This window comes from Melanerpes formicivorus, unplaced genomic scaffold (genome assembly GCF_026170545.1).
Source record: "Melanerpes formicivorus ecotype bairdi unplaced genomic scaffold, bMelFor1.0.p_v2 SCAF_5, whole genome shotgun sequence".
NCBI classification, from domain to species: domain Eukaryota; kingdom Metazoa; phylum Chordata; class Aves; order Piciformes; family Picidae; genus Melanerpes; species Melanerpes formicivorus.
This window is the reverse complement of record NW_027142357.1, coordinates 15580954-15598190: the sequence shown is the minus strand read 5'-3', so window position 1 is coordinate 15598190 and position 17237 is coordinate 15580954. Positions and strand designations below refer to the sequence as shown.

General features: G+C 41.2%; 1 protein-coding gene across 1 annotated transcript; it reads left to right on the top strand.

Annotated features, from left to right (window-relative positions):
* Positions 1 to 437: 437 nt before the first annotated feature.
* ICOS (inducible T cell costimulator) lies at positions 438 to 11538 on the top strand. Its single transcript, XM_068138378.1, has 6 exons — positions 438 to 515; positions 4318 to 4356; positions 6220 to 6558; positions 7968 to 8080; positions 8697 to 8787; positions 9295 to 11538. Exons 1-5 carry the CDS (start codon positions 458 to 460, stop codon positions 8784 to 8786), a joined length of 639 nt encoding a protein of 212 aa, XP_067994479.1. The 5' UTR covers positions 438 to 457; the 3' UTR covers position 8787; positions 9295 to 11538.
* Positions 11539 to 17237: the final 5699 nt, after the last annotated feature.

The window sequence follows — 17237 nt, the reverse complement described above, 5'->3', positions numbered from 1 at the left end:
AGCAAGACCATCAATGATGTAAGATCAGCTGAAAGTGGTGGGAAGAAAGCAGGTTGCCAGTTGCAAATAAGTCTGTGTTGTAAGTTAGTTCAAGCAACAAATTGCCAACCACAGACTATCTAAAGGAAGTGTACTGCAGATGGCTGTAGCCTCTATCGTGACAGATTTGAGAAACAGCCCTTGCAGAATTGAACATCAAATATACAGTCAGAAAATCTTTCATCTTCCTTCCTGTGACAGCACAATTTGAGGTAGGAAAAGATAAGCAGTAAAATCTACAGGTGTGGGTGACAACTAATGCTGACATAGCTATAACGTAGTCAGGGGTTAAATTTAAAAGTACTTCAGATTATCATATAATTTCCCCCATTGCCCACAAACCACTTCCTTTCCTACCCATGAATTCTTCCCCATCTTCACAGCAGACAGAAGGTTGGTGCCTCTGTGTCAGGCAAGCATGAAGTCAGTTGCTGTAACTTTCTGTGTCCTCTGCTTTCAGTTTGAAGCCCTGTATGGTGAGTATCATTTTGGATTATTCTCCTTGCAGTAGATATCTCTATGGAATATAACTCACTTTATGATGGGAGACAGTAAATGAGGCGTGATAGGAAGGGGTTGGATGAGTAGAGTTAATTAAGGGAAACAGCTGCAAAAAGACTGCTCTCAACTTTAATATCATTAGAGCTGGTGGGAAGAAGATCCCTGCCAACACAAAGCATTTCCTCTGAAACCAAAAAGTACAACTTTTCATTGCCTGTATTCTTTAGCTCATCTACTTAATGTTACCCTCTAACTGTTTAGACTGTTAGTGTTCCAGCCACCTTCCCTTGCTGGGTATAAGGTCTCATAGCAGCATGATGGTGAACGGGTTAATAAAAAGAAGCCAAGTTATTGATATTAAACTTGCTTTTGTTTGTCCAGGTAATTTTATACTATGAAAAATGTATATGGCATGGAAGAGCGGATGACATTGTTTTGGTGCAGAATTGAAATGCATTCCCAAATGCTGTGTTTAAGAAGGCACATGGTGACAGCACTGATCCCAGTCCAGCTATAAACATAGATGCACCATTTCACAAGGTTCAGCGTTTTATCACAGCTATGCAAACCAAAATTCCAGAACTCACATTTATCTGTAGTCACTCTGAAGCCTACAGATTACAGGGACAGGATGGAAATAGAGATATATGTTTATGAAGAGTCTTTTTTATTTTTCCATACATGTACTGTGCAGGGTTTGGTTATGATGTGTCATATAAGTAAGACCTGTGATTTAGTACATAGTTTCTAACCACCATCTAAACATGTTTCTTTGAAGGTCATGCTAAGGGCTATTGAATACATTTACTTCTGAATTTCTGGTGATACAGGATATGTTTCAACACTCCCTGTAGGATTTAAATACTACCAATCCTTTGATATTCTTTTTTCTTCTGTTCATTTTCAATGATATTATGAAGTAGTATCTTATTCACCTTTTTTTTTTTTTTTTTTTAGGTAGTATGAGGGAGGATTATTGAATGAATGTCTCAGTGAGAGAGTGGAATTCCACTTTTCTACCTCCCATCCCACTAAACGTACATTTATTCTGATTGTATTCTGATTGTAACTTGGCAAATGACATCACAAATGTGTCTGGCCATTAACCACAGAATGTTACAGGTCCATAAGATTACCCTAGGAATGAACTGGGCACAGGAGAACGGCAATCAGGCGCAAGGAAAGGCAAAAACCCGCGCCTTTTAGTATGCAATGAAACCATTAACATTAGGAGCTGATGTAAAATAGCTAGTGAGTTGGAAATTCATAATGATTGTCACCCACTGTGGTCATCCATGTAGACAATTTTGTGTTTTAATCTCAGGCATTGTTAATCTCATTTTAAAATGTGCTTCCTTTATACTATGCTAAGCATGCTTTTCTATATAGTCACTTGTTTCAAAGGAATACTAATTGCATCACATTTGCCAAAATGCTCATTCAGAGAAGTACATTACTGAGTCTTGAAAACAGGCAGTTAAGGCTTATGAGCCTGAGAGGATACAGAACAATCTTTCAACTTGCCATAGGGTCACATGAACTACATGCTTAATGACCTTTCTGTGCCCTTTTCCATTAAAACCAAGGATTAAAACCATGATCTCTGACAAACATTTTAAACCACTCAATATGAAAGGGCAAATTTATTAGCTAACAGCAAAATGGAACTATTCTCAGAGACAAACAGAGAAATGAAGTTTAAAGCTGTTGCTCCTGTTCTCAGAGGAGGGTAGTCCTACTTTCTTCTGGAGCACTTGGGGAATATGGCATTGCTTGGCTCTGTAGCACCCCTGGCACTCAGCATCTGTCTCTCCTTCAGATGACCAGTGACAAGTGTAGAGGTCTCAGCTTACAGGTGGATGCTTCTCAAAAGTATCAGGTCAGCTTACACATACACCACGCTCTCCAGCTTCTGCTATGTCAATACACTTGTTTCTTTCTTCCCTAAATAATTTGTCTGCTCTTGGGTCTATTTTTAAAAGTATGTATTACTGAACTACAGGTCACCAAACTACAGAGCAATTTAATAGATGTGTATTTCAAATGCTGCTCTCATGTCAGCTGTTTTCTTTCACTATTCAACATGCTAGTCAATAGGAACTGTTTCTTATTTAACCCTTGCGTTCAGCTTTTCAGACTATATATGATTTGGAGGGCTTGCACCTTCTGTATCTGTGCAGTCAGCATATCTAGAGCTCTATTTCCCTGTGGGTTGGTAAGCTGTGTGCTTTGCCTGTCTTATCTTCACAACAGTGATACAAGATGCCACATACCTTGTCTATTATCACACAAGAAATAGTCCTGAGAGAAGTACAGATATTAGAATTATCACTGACTATAGAGTGCTAACTGTGCACAGTAAACTAGGAAGAACATTGACACTTAATCAAAAAGGGATAACTGTTTCTACTGGTTTCCAAATGAACATCACAAAGCATCTTTCAGAAGTCCCTTAGCTTATGTGTCATTCTAAAGATAGTTTAAACAAGTGCCATTCACTGCAGTACCCTTGCCAGTGATGGTAATTGAAGAGCAAGAATTCAAAGAAGGCAAAACCATGGACACTAGAAGTTTGACTCTGTCCAGAAAGAGTTGAGAGCGTACAAAGGTACCCAAATGAGAACAATCTGTTCCTGTGTTGGTTGTCAAAGATAGCAGGTACCTTGGGAAAAAGAGTATTTCTACTATGTAATCAGTGCAATGCCTGGCACAGTTTGGGATGTACTCTGTGTGGATCTAGACTATCATGTAGCAGTAACAAGAACAGGATGGTCCATCAGAGTCTTTAAGCGTTTGCTCCATATTTCCTTGGGATCATAAATGTATGATTTAAGTTATATTTCAATCTAAGCAGCCTCTGAAGAATGTATTCAGGCTGCCAGAAAACAGGAAAAGTGGATATATATTTTTTTCTATTTGTCCATGTAGCTGTCTGTGCCTTGAATTTTAGGGCACCGCAAAAAGAAAAATTCCAGATGAAACACTATCAGGCTGTGTTGTGCTGCCATTACAGACATACAAACCATTTCAAAGTGGTGCATGCCACCAGCCCACCCAGCAAATTCCACTCTCACTATTGCCATAGTGCATGGTGATGAAGTAGGCAGCTTGAGAAACAAATCCAGAACTATTACCAGAAATGTGTCTTTCTCCTGTACTGGCTACGCACCATGGACTGAATACAGTTTGATAATCAGGAAGAGAAAAAGCTGCTACTGAAAAAGGAACAAAGCTGTATACATTGCTTGCATATATTTTTTTTGCTGTATATATTGGACCACCTTCCAGATATTCATTTTGGCTGTGCCATACGAAGATCTTTTTATGCAGTGCTGAGCAGCGGGGGGAAACAGAATGAACATAGCCTGAACTGGGCACTTTGGTATGTAAACAAAGGTTAATGCTGGCTCATTGCAGACTCTGGATTCATAAGAAATAAAAAACATGCTGGTTTTTTTTGGGGTCAGATTTCCTCAGTATTTGGGGGAAATTTTTTACTTTCATCTCAGCTTCTATTTATGAAGTATGCCTACTATTTTGTAAATGCTGTATGCATGATCAATATTAATTCTTGCTCAATGCATTTACTTTTTGTTTTGATTTTTATATTTCATAGTTTTATCACATCATATGAATTTATAGCATAGCATGGACAGCATCAGATAGGCTCATGACACAAATTAGAATATAGCTTCAGCATCTTAACATTGCATGGCTTGTCCCCTGTTTCTGCATCTGTCTTGAATTTTAAAGAGGAAAACATTTTGTATTTTTCAGGAGTTGCCTGCTGCTCAGTAAAACCCTGCAAAAATATAGGTAAGACACTTTTGCATTAATTTGGTTTACAGTTTAAAATGCCTTTCTAGATCAGAAAACACCGCCCTTAAAGAAAAAAACAAAAACCAAGAAGTCATTTTTTAACAGCATATATTTAAGGTCCTCAGTCAGTTTACTTTCTTTTTTTGTCCCCAAGAAATTTGCAAAATGAGAATTGCACAACACCTAAGGGTTTTTCAGGCAGCTTTTTGGGAAGATCAAAAGTGATTTTTAGAGTACATGTGGGTCCATGCATGCAGTGCATTGGTTCTCTACTCTTCCAATGCTGTTAGTGATAAAGGTGCTAAAGCCATCTAACTAAAAAGGTTTAAACTTTATATCATGGGCCAAACCACTATCTACTCTAGAATGGAAAGACAGATTTGTAGTTAAGGCACTTAGGTCAGAATTTTTGATTCATATCCTATTAAAAGTTGTCATCTACATTATCAAACTGGCAGGATGTCTGAGCCCAAACTGTTGTGGTGAATGAAATCAAATCCAGTTAGTGGCCTGTCACAAGTGGTACTCGGTCAGTTCTCTTTAATATCTCTGTTATTGATCTGGGTGAGGGGATTGAATGCATTCTCAGTAAATTTACAGACAACACCAAGTTAGGCAGCTGTGTCAATCTGCTTGAAGGTAGGGAGGCTCTGTAGAGGAGTCTGTACGGGCAGGATTGATGAACTGAGGCCAGTGGTATGAGGTTGAACAAGGCCAAGTGCCAAGCCGTATATTTGAATCACAACCTCATGAAACACTAAAGGCTGTGCAAAGAGTGGCCACAAATATGCCTGGCAGATGCAGACCTGGGTGTGTTGATTGACAGCTGGCTGAACGTAAGCCAGCAGTGTGCTCAGGTGGCCAAGAAAGCCAACAGCATCCTGGTCTGTATCAGGGATAATATAGGGAAGTGATTGTGCCCCTGTACATGGAACTGGTGAGGCTACACCTCAAATACTGTGTTCAGTTTTGGGCCCTCACTACAAGAAACTCATTGAGGTGTTGGAGCACTTCTAAAGAAAAGCAATGAAGCTGTTGAAGGGTCTAGAGAGCAAATGTTACCAGAGAACTAGGAATGTTTCACCCGGAGAAAATGAGGCTAAGGGGAGAACTTTGCTTTCCACAACTACCTGACAGGCGCTTGTAGTGAGGTGGGTGTCTTCTCCTCAGAGAAAAAGACAAGAGGAAATGGCCTCGAGTGGTGCCAGGGGAGGTTTACACTGGATATTAAGAAAGAAAAAAAAAATCACAGAAAGGTTGTCAAACATTGGAACAGGCTGCTTGGGGATGTGATAGAGTCACCACACCTGGAGTATTTAAAAGACTTGTAGATGTGGTGCTGAAGGACATAATATAGTGGCGAACTTGGCAGTGTTAGTTTAATGGTTAGATTCAAGGATCTTACAGGTCTTTTCCAGCATAATAGATTTTACTGTTCTATGAACATTAGGCTGCAGGCTGTGAACCATAAACCAGAGGTAATTATCATTGTCCTTGTTTTATCTAAGAATAGGAGAATCAATTTGAAGCAAGGTTTATATGTCCCTATAATGTTTTGTCCAAGGGAGCTTTTAAACATTATCAAGTAACTCAGTAATCCAGTGACCTCTCTAGCCCCATAGAAAATAACAGACCTGGTCTTATTTCATTTATTTTCTCAGTAATGCCTGACTTGACCAGAACGATGCTCTAGTATCTCATCTTAGAGGCAGCTTTCTATAGGCAGGCTATTCTGAGTACCTAGATGCCTTAAGTTTCAATCATGTTTCCCTTGCTTTTGTTTAAATGAGTTTCTTAACATTTTAGGGATTCTTTTCATTGCTATGTAAGTGACTATACTTATTGTTTTCATGTCTTCAGATCAGCTTCATGTCTCTGATCCCCAGGTGAAGATGGAATTTGAAAATGGAATCTTCAAGTTCACATTCCCCAACCCAAAAAATGTGAGTGAGTTCAGCATGACCCTCCTCAAAGGACGGGAAAAGAAGGAGATCTGTGCACTCCATTTTGATCAGGGGAAATTTATCCCCAAGAGTAATGTCACCTACTGTCAGACAGAACGTTCAAACAGCAGCACCACTTTCATTCTTAAAAATCTGGAAAGAAAGCATATTGACATTTATACCTACTGCCTGGAGATGCTCTTTCCCCCTCCTTACATAGACTGCCAGCTGAAAGAAACCTATTTCTATATCCAAGGTAAGTTTACTTCTCCACTCACTTCAGTTTACTGATAAGTAGATACTGGGCAAATCTATATTGCAGTGTAAAATGTGACTAGAAGTTGCATGAAAAATGTGATAGATATTTCCAAGACAGCTTAAAATTACTTGCTAGGGGACTGGTTACAGTGGAGCTGTGTTGGCAGACTGCTCAGCATAGCTTTTTGATATTTATTCATCTTCTTGGGCAAGTTCTTCTTTTTTCAGAAGAACCCTTTCTTTTTATGTCTTCTTTTTTCAGGCCATGCTAAGCTTTGTATATTGTTTGGGCCACCAAAACTCACTAGACTACATCTTCTACAGTACTACAGTCTCACTCTTGCCTGCAGCAGCAATTTCCCTTTGTCCATTTCCCAAGTTGATGAGTGTAAATGTTAAAGATTGTTTCTAGATGAGGGGGAAAAAAAAGCATTCTGAGAGCTAAATTCATATGCCTTGCTAGTAGTGGTATTTGGAACTCTGATGCCACACTGTTGTGAAGATAGGTGTTCACCTATCTGAACATTCAGCTCTAGAGCCATTTTAGAGCAGAAGGGATCCACAACTGCTGAAAATTTTTGCCCTTTTACTGATAAAAGTGTGGACTAGAGAAAACTCACAGTACAGGCTTTAATTTTGAATTGTCTTTCACTGAGTCACACTTTGGTATGTTAAGATGGAAGAATCCATAGGATTTTTGCTCACACCCCTTATTTGTTCTCCGTATAGTTCAGTTGCAACATGGTACTGCCTGTTGTCCTTCTCTTGCTATCTTTTCTTATCTCTTAGCACCAGGCCTAAACAAAGACAGAAGCTGCAATTATGTGGTCGGCTCAAATTATCTCTTGCATCTCAGCTTCTCAGAATGAAGCTATGACAACCTTTTTTGTCTGCAGTATTTCCCAAAGATGTCAATTTCCATTTGTACAGATAGCCAAATGGCCAAATGCTCATATCTGTTGTCAGTTGTTTCATGCCCTGTAACATTTTCTTCCAGATCTGGGCAAGGGTAATCTTGTGCCCCTCAGGTTGCCTTCCTATTAAAAAATGATTGCCAAAGTCCACTTTTTGAAGGCCACCTTTGAAATCACCCGTGGTACTCACTGGATGTAAGCTTAAGCCTTGCTGAAATCTGCATTACTATTGTGCTTTCAGTGCTGGCTTCATTTATTTTCAGTCTACACTTTCAGCCCTGTGTACCAATAGTTTCACTTCTCCTTCTGGAAAACTGCAGTGTTCTTTATCTTCCTGCACACACTTTTCACCTCAGGAAAATCCTTCTCCCGAGCTCACTTTTGCTATTTTATTAATATAAAGAGAGGAGGGGGAAAAAAATGAAAAGTTATCTCTAGGGGAGGAGAAAAGGCAAATTATCAGTAACAGCTGTTTTTGCCTCCCCATCTCCAGATAAGGAAGACTGCATTTCCCTGAGTCTTATGTCATGGATAATTATTGGCCTGATCACGTTTGCTATGATTTCCTGTGTCTGCTGTGTTGTGGCCTGTTGCTTAAGGAACAAGGTAAACAAGTCTATGAGATTCTGCAGAACCCTCTTTCCAAGGGTCATGAATGGGGAACTTGATTTAATGAGATTTAAAGGGTGAAATAGTCATATATTCACTCAACACAGAATATATATATTTTTTTTTTTGACAAAGAGACTGAGTTGTTAATTTACCACTGGAATACAGTCATTGATGACAACAGCTCAGATTTAATTTTTTATAAGAGAAAATTGTTTATTGATTTAAAGTCTGGAAATCAATGGAAAGAGGAGAAATGCTGCACATGGCAGCAAATTTACTTTGGTAGGCAATTTACCTGATTGTTTTCTTCAAGAAGGGGAAACAAATCATCAGTGGAGCAATTACAGCTCTGTTCTGGAGTAAAACCACTTAAACAAAGAACCACTCGTCTCAGGAAAGAAAGGAGTCCATGGATATTAGTTATTCTTTGTGCTATTTTCATTTTCAGTTTGTTTTAATCCAAGTTTTCTGTGTGACTCTCTCTCTATTCTGACTTTAAGATTTCCACTGAAAACAGTCAGGGTAACTGCCCTACTTAAAGTACAAAGGCAGCAGTAGCTGAGGTTAGTGACCACAAAGTAAATTCGTGACATTTTCTCTCTGGTTGCAGAATCAGCAGCGTGAACCCAAGTCCCATGAGTACAACAGTGAATATATGCCCATGGCAGCAGTGAATGCAGCTAAAACCCCAAGAATCTGAGGTTGTATTAAGCCTAGTTTTACTTGTACCTCTACGTGTGTATGTTGCAAGGCTTTCTTTGGGAGGGAACTTGCTGTGTCTCATGTGGATCCTCAATGGGTGGGATTGTTACAATGGCTTGTTAGTGGAGTTTATGCTACCATGTTGCAGGAAGAGGAAATGAAAAGCAAAATCTCTGGAAACTTTCCGAATTTTAGTAGTAGGCCGATTTCTAGAACTGCAACTGCTTCACAGCAGTGCAAAGCAATGGTCTTAAGCATGAGGAGGAGAGGCAAAACAGTTCCATTCATATTCTTCAGGTGTTTTCTGGTACACAAAATCTCTCCGGGGAAGTGATTTCCTAGATGCACTAAGTGTTAGTGACTAAAGGTGAATAATCTGTCCAGAATGAGGAAGCTACTACCTACTTGCGTCCTAGCAGTAGTTTTGGATACACAGCAGAAACAGAGTAAGGACTGATTCAGATGTATGGTGGTTGCATGTAACTAATTTTCTATTCCTATTCCAGGAATAAGTTACTTGTGGCATGGAAATTCTGACAGCAGAGCTTTCCAGCTACTTGAACCTGGACAATGGGAAATCATCATTTCCTCACCTTCCCAGCCTCCCTGAGCTCTTGTGATAGTCCTGTGCTCAGTCATGAGACGCTCCCTCTAGTACTGTTCTGCGTTGTGTTTTGCTTTAGAGTTGTATGTTAACTGGCACACTGCCTGATCCATTGACCTGTATGTGAAGTGACAAAAATGTGTTAGAGATGTCAGCTTTTAGTTGAAGAAAATGCAGTGAGTTTGCTTGATAGTTGATAGTAGATGCCTGTAGTGCTGCTATAGAGGGAACTTTTATTTTCAACAGTCTCCTTCATGGTAATATTTCTGCTGGGGGAAAAAAAAAACAAAACTGAAACAAAGACTATCTACCTCCAATGCCAATCCTTGTGGCACAGAACGAAGCAGTGTCAATGTATTGCACATGCCCTTTTGTTAGGGCTAGTTAGCCTTATAATGCCAATTCATCCTCATGTTCACTGTCAAACTTCTTAGCACCACATTAGGAGAGTGTGGTATGCTCTCTGGCACCAAGATACGGGACAGGGAGAGCCAGGGACCAAAACCTGAGAGAGACAGCAGACACTTCACTGGGACACTGTACCTAAGGTATGCACATCTGCAGTTTTCATATTTGTGCTTGCAATACATATTTGCCATGTACACCCTGGGGCTTCTCTTGTTTAATTGAATTCTGAATTCCTTTACTAACAGAGGAATATATTAAAAGAGGAATACATTGCAAGACTACAATTGTTCTTTAAATCAGTTCAAACCTGAAGGATCAGACCCTAAACTAGAAGTCATGACCTTTCCTATTCATAGAATTGTAGAAGAATAGAATGGTAAGGGTTGGAAGAGACCTCTGCAGATTATCTAGTCCAACCCTCCTGCTAATTCAGGTATGCCTAGTGCAGGTTGCACAGGAACTCATCCAGGTGAGTTTTGAAAATCTACAGAGAAGGAGGCTTTACCACCTCTCTGGGTAGCCTGTTCCAGTGCCCTGGCACCCTCAGAGTGAGGAATTTTCTCCTCAAGTTCAAGTTACACCTCCTGTGTTCATTCTTCATGTCTTGCAGCACAAATACAACACACTCCATAGGACCAGCGTATTTATGGACTCTGCATTGCAATTATCTTCCTCTTGTGGTTTAACATGAAACCTTTACTACTTCCATAGTGAGTTCAGGGGTTACTCGACCTGGCTCAAATTGCTCAGAGGCTTCATTATGAATGAAATGATCAATCCTTTATGCTCCTTCTGAAATCCATCAAAACTCTGACCATAAATAACCACCTGAGAATCAAGCCTGGATATGTTACCAGGCACCATTTGACTGCTGGAAGTGAAGCAATGCATTGATTCAGAGTATCTCTCTGCAATTCATCATAAAACCAAATATCAGACAGATGACACTATTGTGAAAGGTATATAGCCTGCTTCTATGGCAAACAGATGGTTTTAAATTTGATAGGGAAAATAGGGACTGTCAGATGTGAGGAGAACATATACTAGCATGTCAAGAATAGGGTTTTCCTCAACAATGACCTAAATATGTATAAGTACTGCAGAGAGGAGGTGCAGATTGTTAACTGTGACTTTCAGGAAAGGGGAAATGAGTAAAACTCCAAATGAAGTGGGGGCTGCCAATTTCACAGTGGATATCCTGTTTAGATAACCAGCTCTTAGTCAGAGATGCAGAAGATCATTCTGGTGTAGAGGGCCATTACATCCTCTCCCATTGTTCTGCCACATAACCTTTGCCAAATCACTTGATGTCTCCAGTAAGCAAACATCTCCTCTGTACATCCACAAAGAATTGATTTCGCTGTTTCAAAAAATATCTGCGCAGTTATTGCCTTTGGCAATCATTGGTGAAATTAGCTAATCTCTGCTGCCTAGAGAAATGTTGGATGCAAGATTCTACGCAACAGTGGAGACCCCTATCTCCTGGAACTTTTGACCACAGTGAGAAGGATATTCAAGGAGTAAAGAGTTCTGAAAGAAGTGTACCTTGAGATTCTGCTGGATAAAGGACAAATTTTGAAAGTCTGGACAAGGTAGTTCAAAATACATTCATTCTACTCCAGAGATATAAATGATACATATTCATTGTAACAAAGCCTTTGGAAGTCCCAGGTTCTATCAGTGCTTTCTTTGTTGGAAAAAGAGATTTTTATTCTCAATAAAACATTTTTTTATGCCATATGTGTGTGCATCCATATGAAAGGTCATGAACACATGCATGGAATGTGAAAGAAATAAACTCTATACAATCCACAGTGCAATGGAGAGAGAGCACAGGGCAATTTATCCCTGTACAGATTTTAGTGCGAAATAGAAAAAGTAATAATAAGAAGAAAAAGCTATAAAAGTAGTGAAACAAAAAATTTGGATCTGTTTCCATGCCTATGCTTTCACTGTTTGCTCTGTAGTGCTTCAAGAGCCTAAAAGAAATTTTACAATTGTAAATCAGTCCATAAGAGGGGTTCTACAACCTCTTCTCCATCTTTCTATTCTATTGCTTTATGGGGAATATTACTGAAAAAGCATTTGGCTAGGACTTCTCCTGGAGCTGAATCCCTGGCAGTGTCTGTGTAAAACCAGTTTCTGTCATACAACATGTAATGTAAGTTTCAGTATCAGTAAGATGTTTGCATCCTTTCTGAATTATCATTGCTATAAGTTGCTCCACATGTATTTACACTCAGTAATGCCCTTTAGATTTTCCCAGTCTGTGCCAATATGGAGAGTGCCAGTATGGAGTGTGTCAAGTCAGTAGGTCAGTAAACCAAATAGACATGCAAATAAATACTCATTATCTTGAAGATTAAGACCTGAAACAAGAAATTATGACTTGAGCAAACTTCATCTTGCTTAACAGATGGTAATGTGAACAGGTGGGAGATGTTAAGGTTGACAACTATGGCTACTCCAAAATTTAAGGAAGGATAAGAATATCACAATTTGAGCACCTGCATATCTTGAGATGGTTTTAAATCCAAGTCTTGATATGTATATTGCAAGCTTGCCTTCCCAGACTGAATTTTGAACAACTAGATCAAAGACTACCATTTCATACCTAATGTATGGCACTGGGAAAGAAATAGCATTGAAACAGGGACTGTTTTCTCTCAGTACAGGCATTTTGTTAACTTCAAAGTTCAAGTAGTTTTAAATTCTATCATACTTCTTATAGATGTTTACAAAGGTGGTTTTTTTTTTTTTTTTGATAACTGGACAAAAGAGGCTTTTACCTAAAGCAAATGAATCAAAATAAGGATCCATACCAAAGTTATCATGCACTGCGATTCACAGAATGTTTTGCAACATGAAGAGTCTCTTATGCTCATTCAGAGGAACCAGCAATTATGAAAATAGAAAACATATATGACATTGAAATGATTTAGTTAAGAAAAAATACCCAGTTGGTTAGTAGGGACTTCTGCCCACACAAGTTTTACTGGGGAGCTAGATCAAAGTCTTTGCCTTTTGTTTGACTTTACTGTAATGAAACACTCCATATACCCAAGTCCCTTGAGTTGTCCAGTCCATCACTGCTATAGCATAAAAATTTGCTGTTTCCTTGAGATGAAGTTTTGAGATCTGTATTTATGTTCTAGTTATGAGTTCAAGTTCAGTGTGGGGGGTTGGTTGAAGATGAGGGATGAATAGGAAGGATTAAACAGCTTTCCTGGCAAAATGAACTGGACAGGTATGAAGTGGAGATATGAAGAAGAGGTCAGGGGGTATACTTCATCTAAATGAGTATGCTTGAGTTATTTAATTCCTCCTGGGACTCATAAGATCTTGTGTGGCCTGAGATCAATTTTTCAAAAGAGATAAATCAACACTGATTATCAAGCAGAAAGATTTAGCTGCTGCACGCACCAAGCATTATCATTTTTAAAAACTGCAAACATTAACAACTTTGAAATACTGAACATCTTTCACATATTAAATCTTGCATCAGTTCCCCCCAGTGTTTACTATGCCCTTGGCAAATTCATTACCAATGATATTTCATCCTCTGTCCCAGTGCATTGCAAGAGTAAATTTCGCTGTAAGTTAGATTGCTGCTATCTGCCAGAAATGGGGACAGGATTTAATGTCTCCGTTGTGTGAACACTTGGAAGGGTGATATTCCCTCTCCCTCTGACAAGAAGGATGGCTCATTTGCTGCCTGATGTTGCAGAGGCAACCATGAAAGAGACAGCTACCCAAAAATGAGGCTTTTTGTAACCAAAGTTACTCAGCACCCCTTTCTAACACAATTAAATTACAAGTGCATATGTCAGCTGGGAATATACTACTACCCAACTAATTGAGCTTGAACCTTAAGCTTCAAGGAGTATTCTTTCTAGAAGATGAATCAAAAAGTGCACACACTTACTCGTAAAGGGGAAAGCTCCCACTCAAGGGTACCCGAAATCTATATTCACCAAAGAGAGGGTAAGGACTCAATCTGTGGAATTATTCTTAGATGGTGTCCCATTGTAAGGGGAGGGAGCTGCCAGGCAACTTGCTGTGTCGAGATCAACTCAAGGTAGTTCTGTAGCTGGAGTTCATTTATACCTCAAGTTCAGGGTGCAATGGTGTTATTTCTAATTATTTGGAGGGACAAGCCCGCAGATCTGTGTTGACCCAGACTGAGGTCGAACTTAAGCAGGCAGGTGTCCAGGCAACTGACTGCAAAGAGTGCTGGAGCCTGGTACTTGAAATAGAGGGCAGTGGAGATAACACCTGCACTAGGTGTGAGCAAATTGATTATCTGCTTAATCTAGTGGCTGAACTGAAGGAAGAATTTGCTAGACTTAGGACTGTAAGGGAATGTGAAAAGGAGTTGGATTTGAGGAATCAGGATCTGCAGTCTCCCCTAGCAGAGGGAGGTGACCCAAGAAGCAGCCAGGGAATGGATACAGATCCCTGTCAGGAGAGGCAAGTTAAAACCCTCACAGCTCCCCTTACTTTCCCAGCTGCTCTTGCAAAACAAGTATGGGGCACTGGAAGTTGAGGGTGAGGTGAATGAGAAGGCAGAAGACCCACCATACAAGGTGTTGCCTAAAGCTAAACAGCCTACTCTCTGCATCAAGACTTGTTCCCTAAAAAAAAAAATAAAAAGAGGAGGGGATCAGTGGGCCCCATATGTTGGCCGGATCCTTCCTGCAGGGAAGTCTGCTGCCTCCCTGGGGCCCAGGTCAGAGATATTACCAGAAGGCTGCCTAGTCTGGTACAATCCTCTGATTACGATCCCTTGATAGTTACGCAGGTGGAGAGCAATAAGGTTGAAACCAGAGGACCAAAGGCAATCAAAAAGGACTTCAAGGCATTGGGAAAACTGGTTGAGGGGTCAGGGGCACAGGTAATCTTTTCATCAATACCCTTAGTTGCAGGAAGGAATACTGAAAGGAGCAGGAAAGCAGGTCTAATTAACAAGTAGCTCAGAGCCTGATGCCTTTCTGTGGCACCGGGTCTGCTAGCACCAGATGCAGAGATCCCAGAGGAGGGGAAAGATCTTAGCACATGAGAATAGCCTATCCCACAGAGGGAAAAGGGTTCTAGGAAGGCAGTTGGCAGGTCTCATCACTGGGCTTTGAACTAGATTCGAAGGGGGAAGGGGCTGAAACCAGTCCTCTCACACAGGAGTCTGGGGGTGGTAAGCTGGAGTCAGGGGTGAAACCAGCAGGCCAGCTGAAGTGCATGTACACTAAGGCATGCAGTATGGGTACCAAACAAGAGGAGCTGGAAGCCTTGTTACAGCAGGAAAGTTATGATGTAGTTGCCATCACAGAAATGTTGTAGGATGACTCACATGACTGGAGCACTGTAATCGACGGCTACAGGCTCTTCAGGAGGGACAGGCTAGGGAGAAGGGGTGGAGGGGTGGCCCTGTACATCAGGGAGGCTCTAGATACCATGGAATTAGAGATCAAGGATGATCAGGTTAAGTGCCTGTGGGTAAAAATTAGAGGGAAGGCCAACAAGGCAGACATCCTGGTTGGAGTCTGTTATAGACCACCCAACCAGGATGAAGAGGTTGATAAGTTATTCTATAGGCAGCTACAGGCTGTCTCCAGATCACCAGACCTTGTTCTTATGGGTGATTTTAACCTGCTTGATACCTACTGAGAACTTAACACAGCAGAGAGGAGGCAGTCTAGAAGGTTCTTATGGAGGATAGCTTCTTATCCCAGCTGCTGCGTGAGCCTTCTAGGGGTAAGGCATTGCTTGATCTTCTTTTTACAAATAGAGAAGGACTGGTGGGAGATGTGGTGGTTGGACACTGTGGGGGGTCTAGTGATCATGAGATAATGGAGTTCTCAATATGCAGTCAAGCTAAGAGGGGCAGCAACAAAACCTCCACTCTGGACTTCCAGAGGGCAGATTTCAGGTTACTTAAGGAATTAACTCAGAAGGTGCCTTGGGAAACAGCCCTTAAAAACAAAGGGATCCAGGAGGACTGGACCTACTTCAAGAAAGTAATCTTGAAGGTGCAGGAACAGGCTGTGCCAATGTGCCGGAAGATGAGCTGCCGGGGTAAATGGCCAACCTGGTTGGGAAGTGAACTTCTGAGCGACTTAAGGGTAAAAAAGAGGGTGCATCATCTTTGGAAGGAAAGAGAAGTAAACTATGGAATGTTTAAGGATGTTTCTAGGTCATATAAGAAAAAAATTAGAGAGGCAAAAGCCCATTTAGAGCTTAGACTGGCCTCCGCTGTGAAGGACAATAAAAAATGCTTTTACAAATATATTAATAGCAAGAAGAGGGGCAAGGACAACCTCCACTCCTTGGTGGACATGGAGGAGAACATAGTAACAAAAGATGAGGAAAAGGCAGAGGTACTTAACACCTTCTTTGACTCAATTTTTAATAACAGGATAGGTCGTCTTCTGAACAACTGGCCTCCTGAGAAGACAGATGGAGTGAGGGAGCAGTATAGTGCCCCTGTAGTCCAGGAGGAAGGAGTCAGAGACCTACTCAGCCCCTTGGATCCTCACAAGTCCATGGGACCAGATGGGATCCATCTTAGGGTGCTGAGGGAGCTGGCAGATTAGAATAGAATAATAGAATAAACCAAACCAGGTTGGAAGAGACCTTCAAGATCATCGTGTCCAACCCATCAACCAATCCAACCCACCCAAACAGCTAACCCATGGCACCAAGCACCCCATCAAGTCTCCTTCTGAACACCTTCAATGACGGCGACTCCACCACCTCCCCGGGCAACCCATTCCATAGCGCAATCACTCTTTCTGTATAGAACTTCTTCCTAACATCCAACCTGAACCTCCCCTGGTGCAGCCTGAGACTGTGTCCTCTTGTTCTGGTACTGGGTGCCTGGGAGAAGAGACCATCATCAGCCTGTCTACAACCTCCCTTCAGGAAGTTGTAGAAAGTGATAAGGTCACCCCTGAGTCTCCTCTTCTCCAGGCTAAGCAGCCCCAGCTCCCTCAGCCTCTCCTCATAGGGCTTGTGTTCCAAACCCCTCACCAACTTTGTTGCTCTTCTCTGGACTCGTTCCAGCAAGTCAACATCTTTCCTAAACTGAGGGGCCCAGAACTGGACACAGTACTCGAGGTGTGGCCTAACCAGTGCAGTGTACAGGGGCAGAATGACCTCCCTGCTCCTGCTGGCCACACTGTTCTTGATGCAGGCCAGGATGCCATTGGCCCTCTTGGCTGCCTGGGCACACTGCAGGCTCATGTTCATCTTACCATCAACCAGCACCCCCAGGTCCCTCTCTGCCTGGCTGCTCTCCAGCCACTCTGACCCCAGCCTGTAGCACTGCATGGGGTTGTTGTGGCCAATGTACAGAACCCGGCATTTGGATGTGTTAAATCTCATGCCGTTGGATTCTGCCCATCTGTCCAGCCTGTCGAGGTCTCTCTGCAGAGCCTCTCTACC

Excerpts from the sequence above, each read along its gene's own strand:
- ICOS (XM_068138378.1), top strand. The coding sequence starts at position 458 with ATGAAGTCAGTTGCTGTAACTTTCTGTGTCCTCTGCTTTCAGTTTGAA. Across the intron at positions 516-4,317 it reads TCAGTTTGAAGCCCTGTATG|GAGTTGCCTGCTGCTCAGTA; the intron begins GTGAGTATCATT and ends TGTATTTTTCAG. Across the intron at positions 8,081-8,696 it reads CCTGTTGCTTAAGGAACAAG|AATCAGCAGCGTGAACCCAA; the intron begins GTAAACAAGTCT and ends CTCTGGTTGCAG.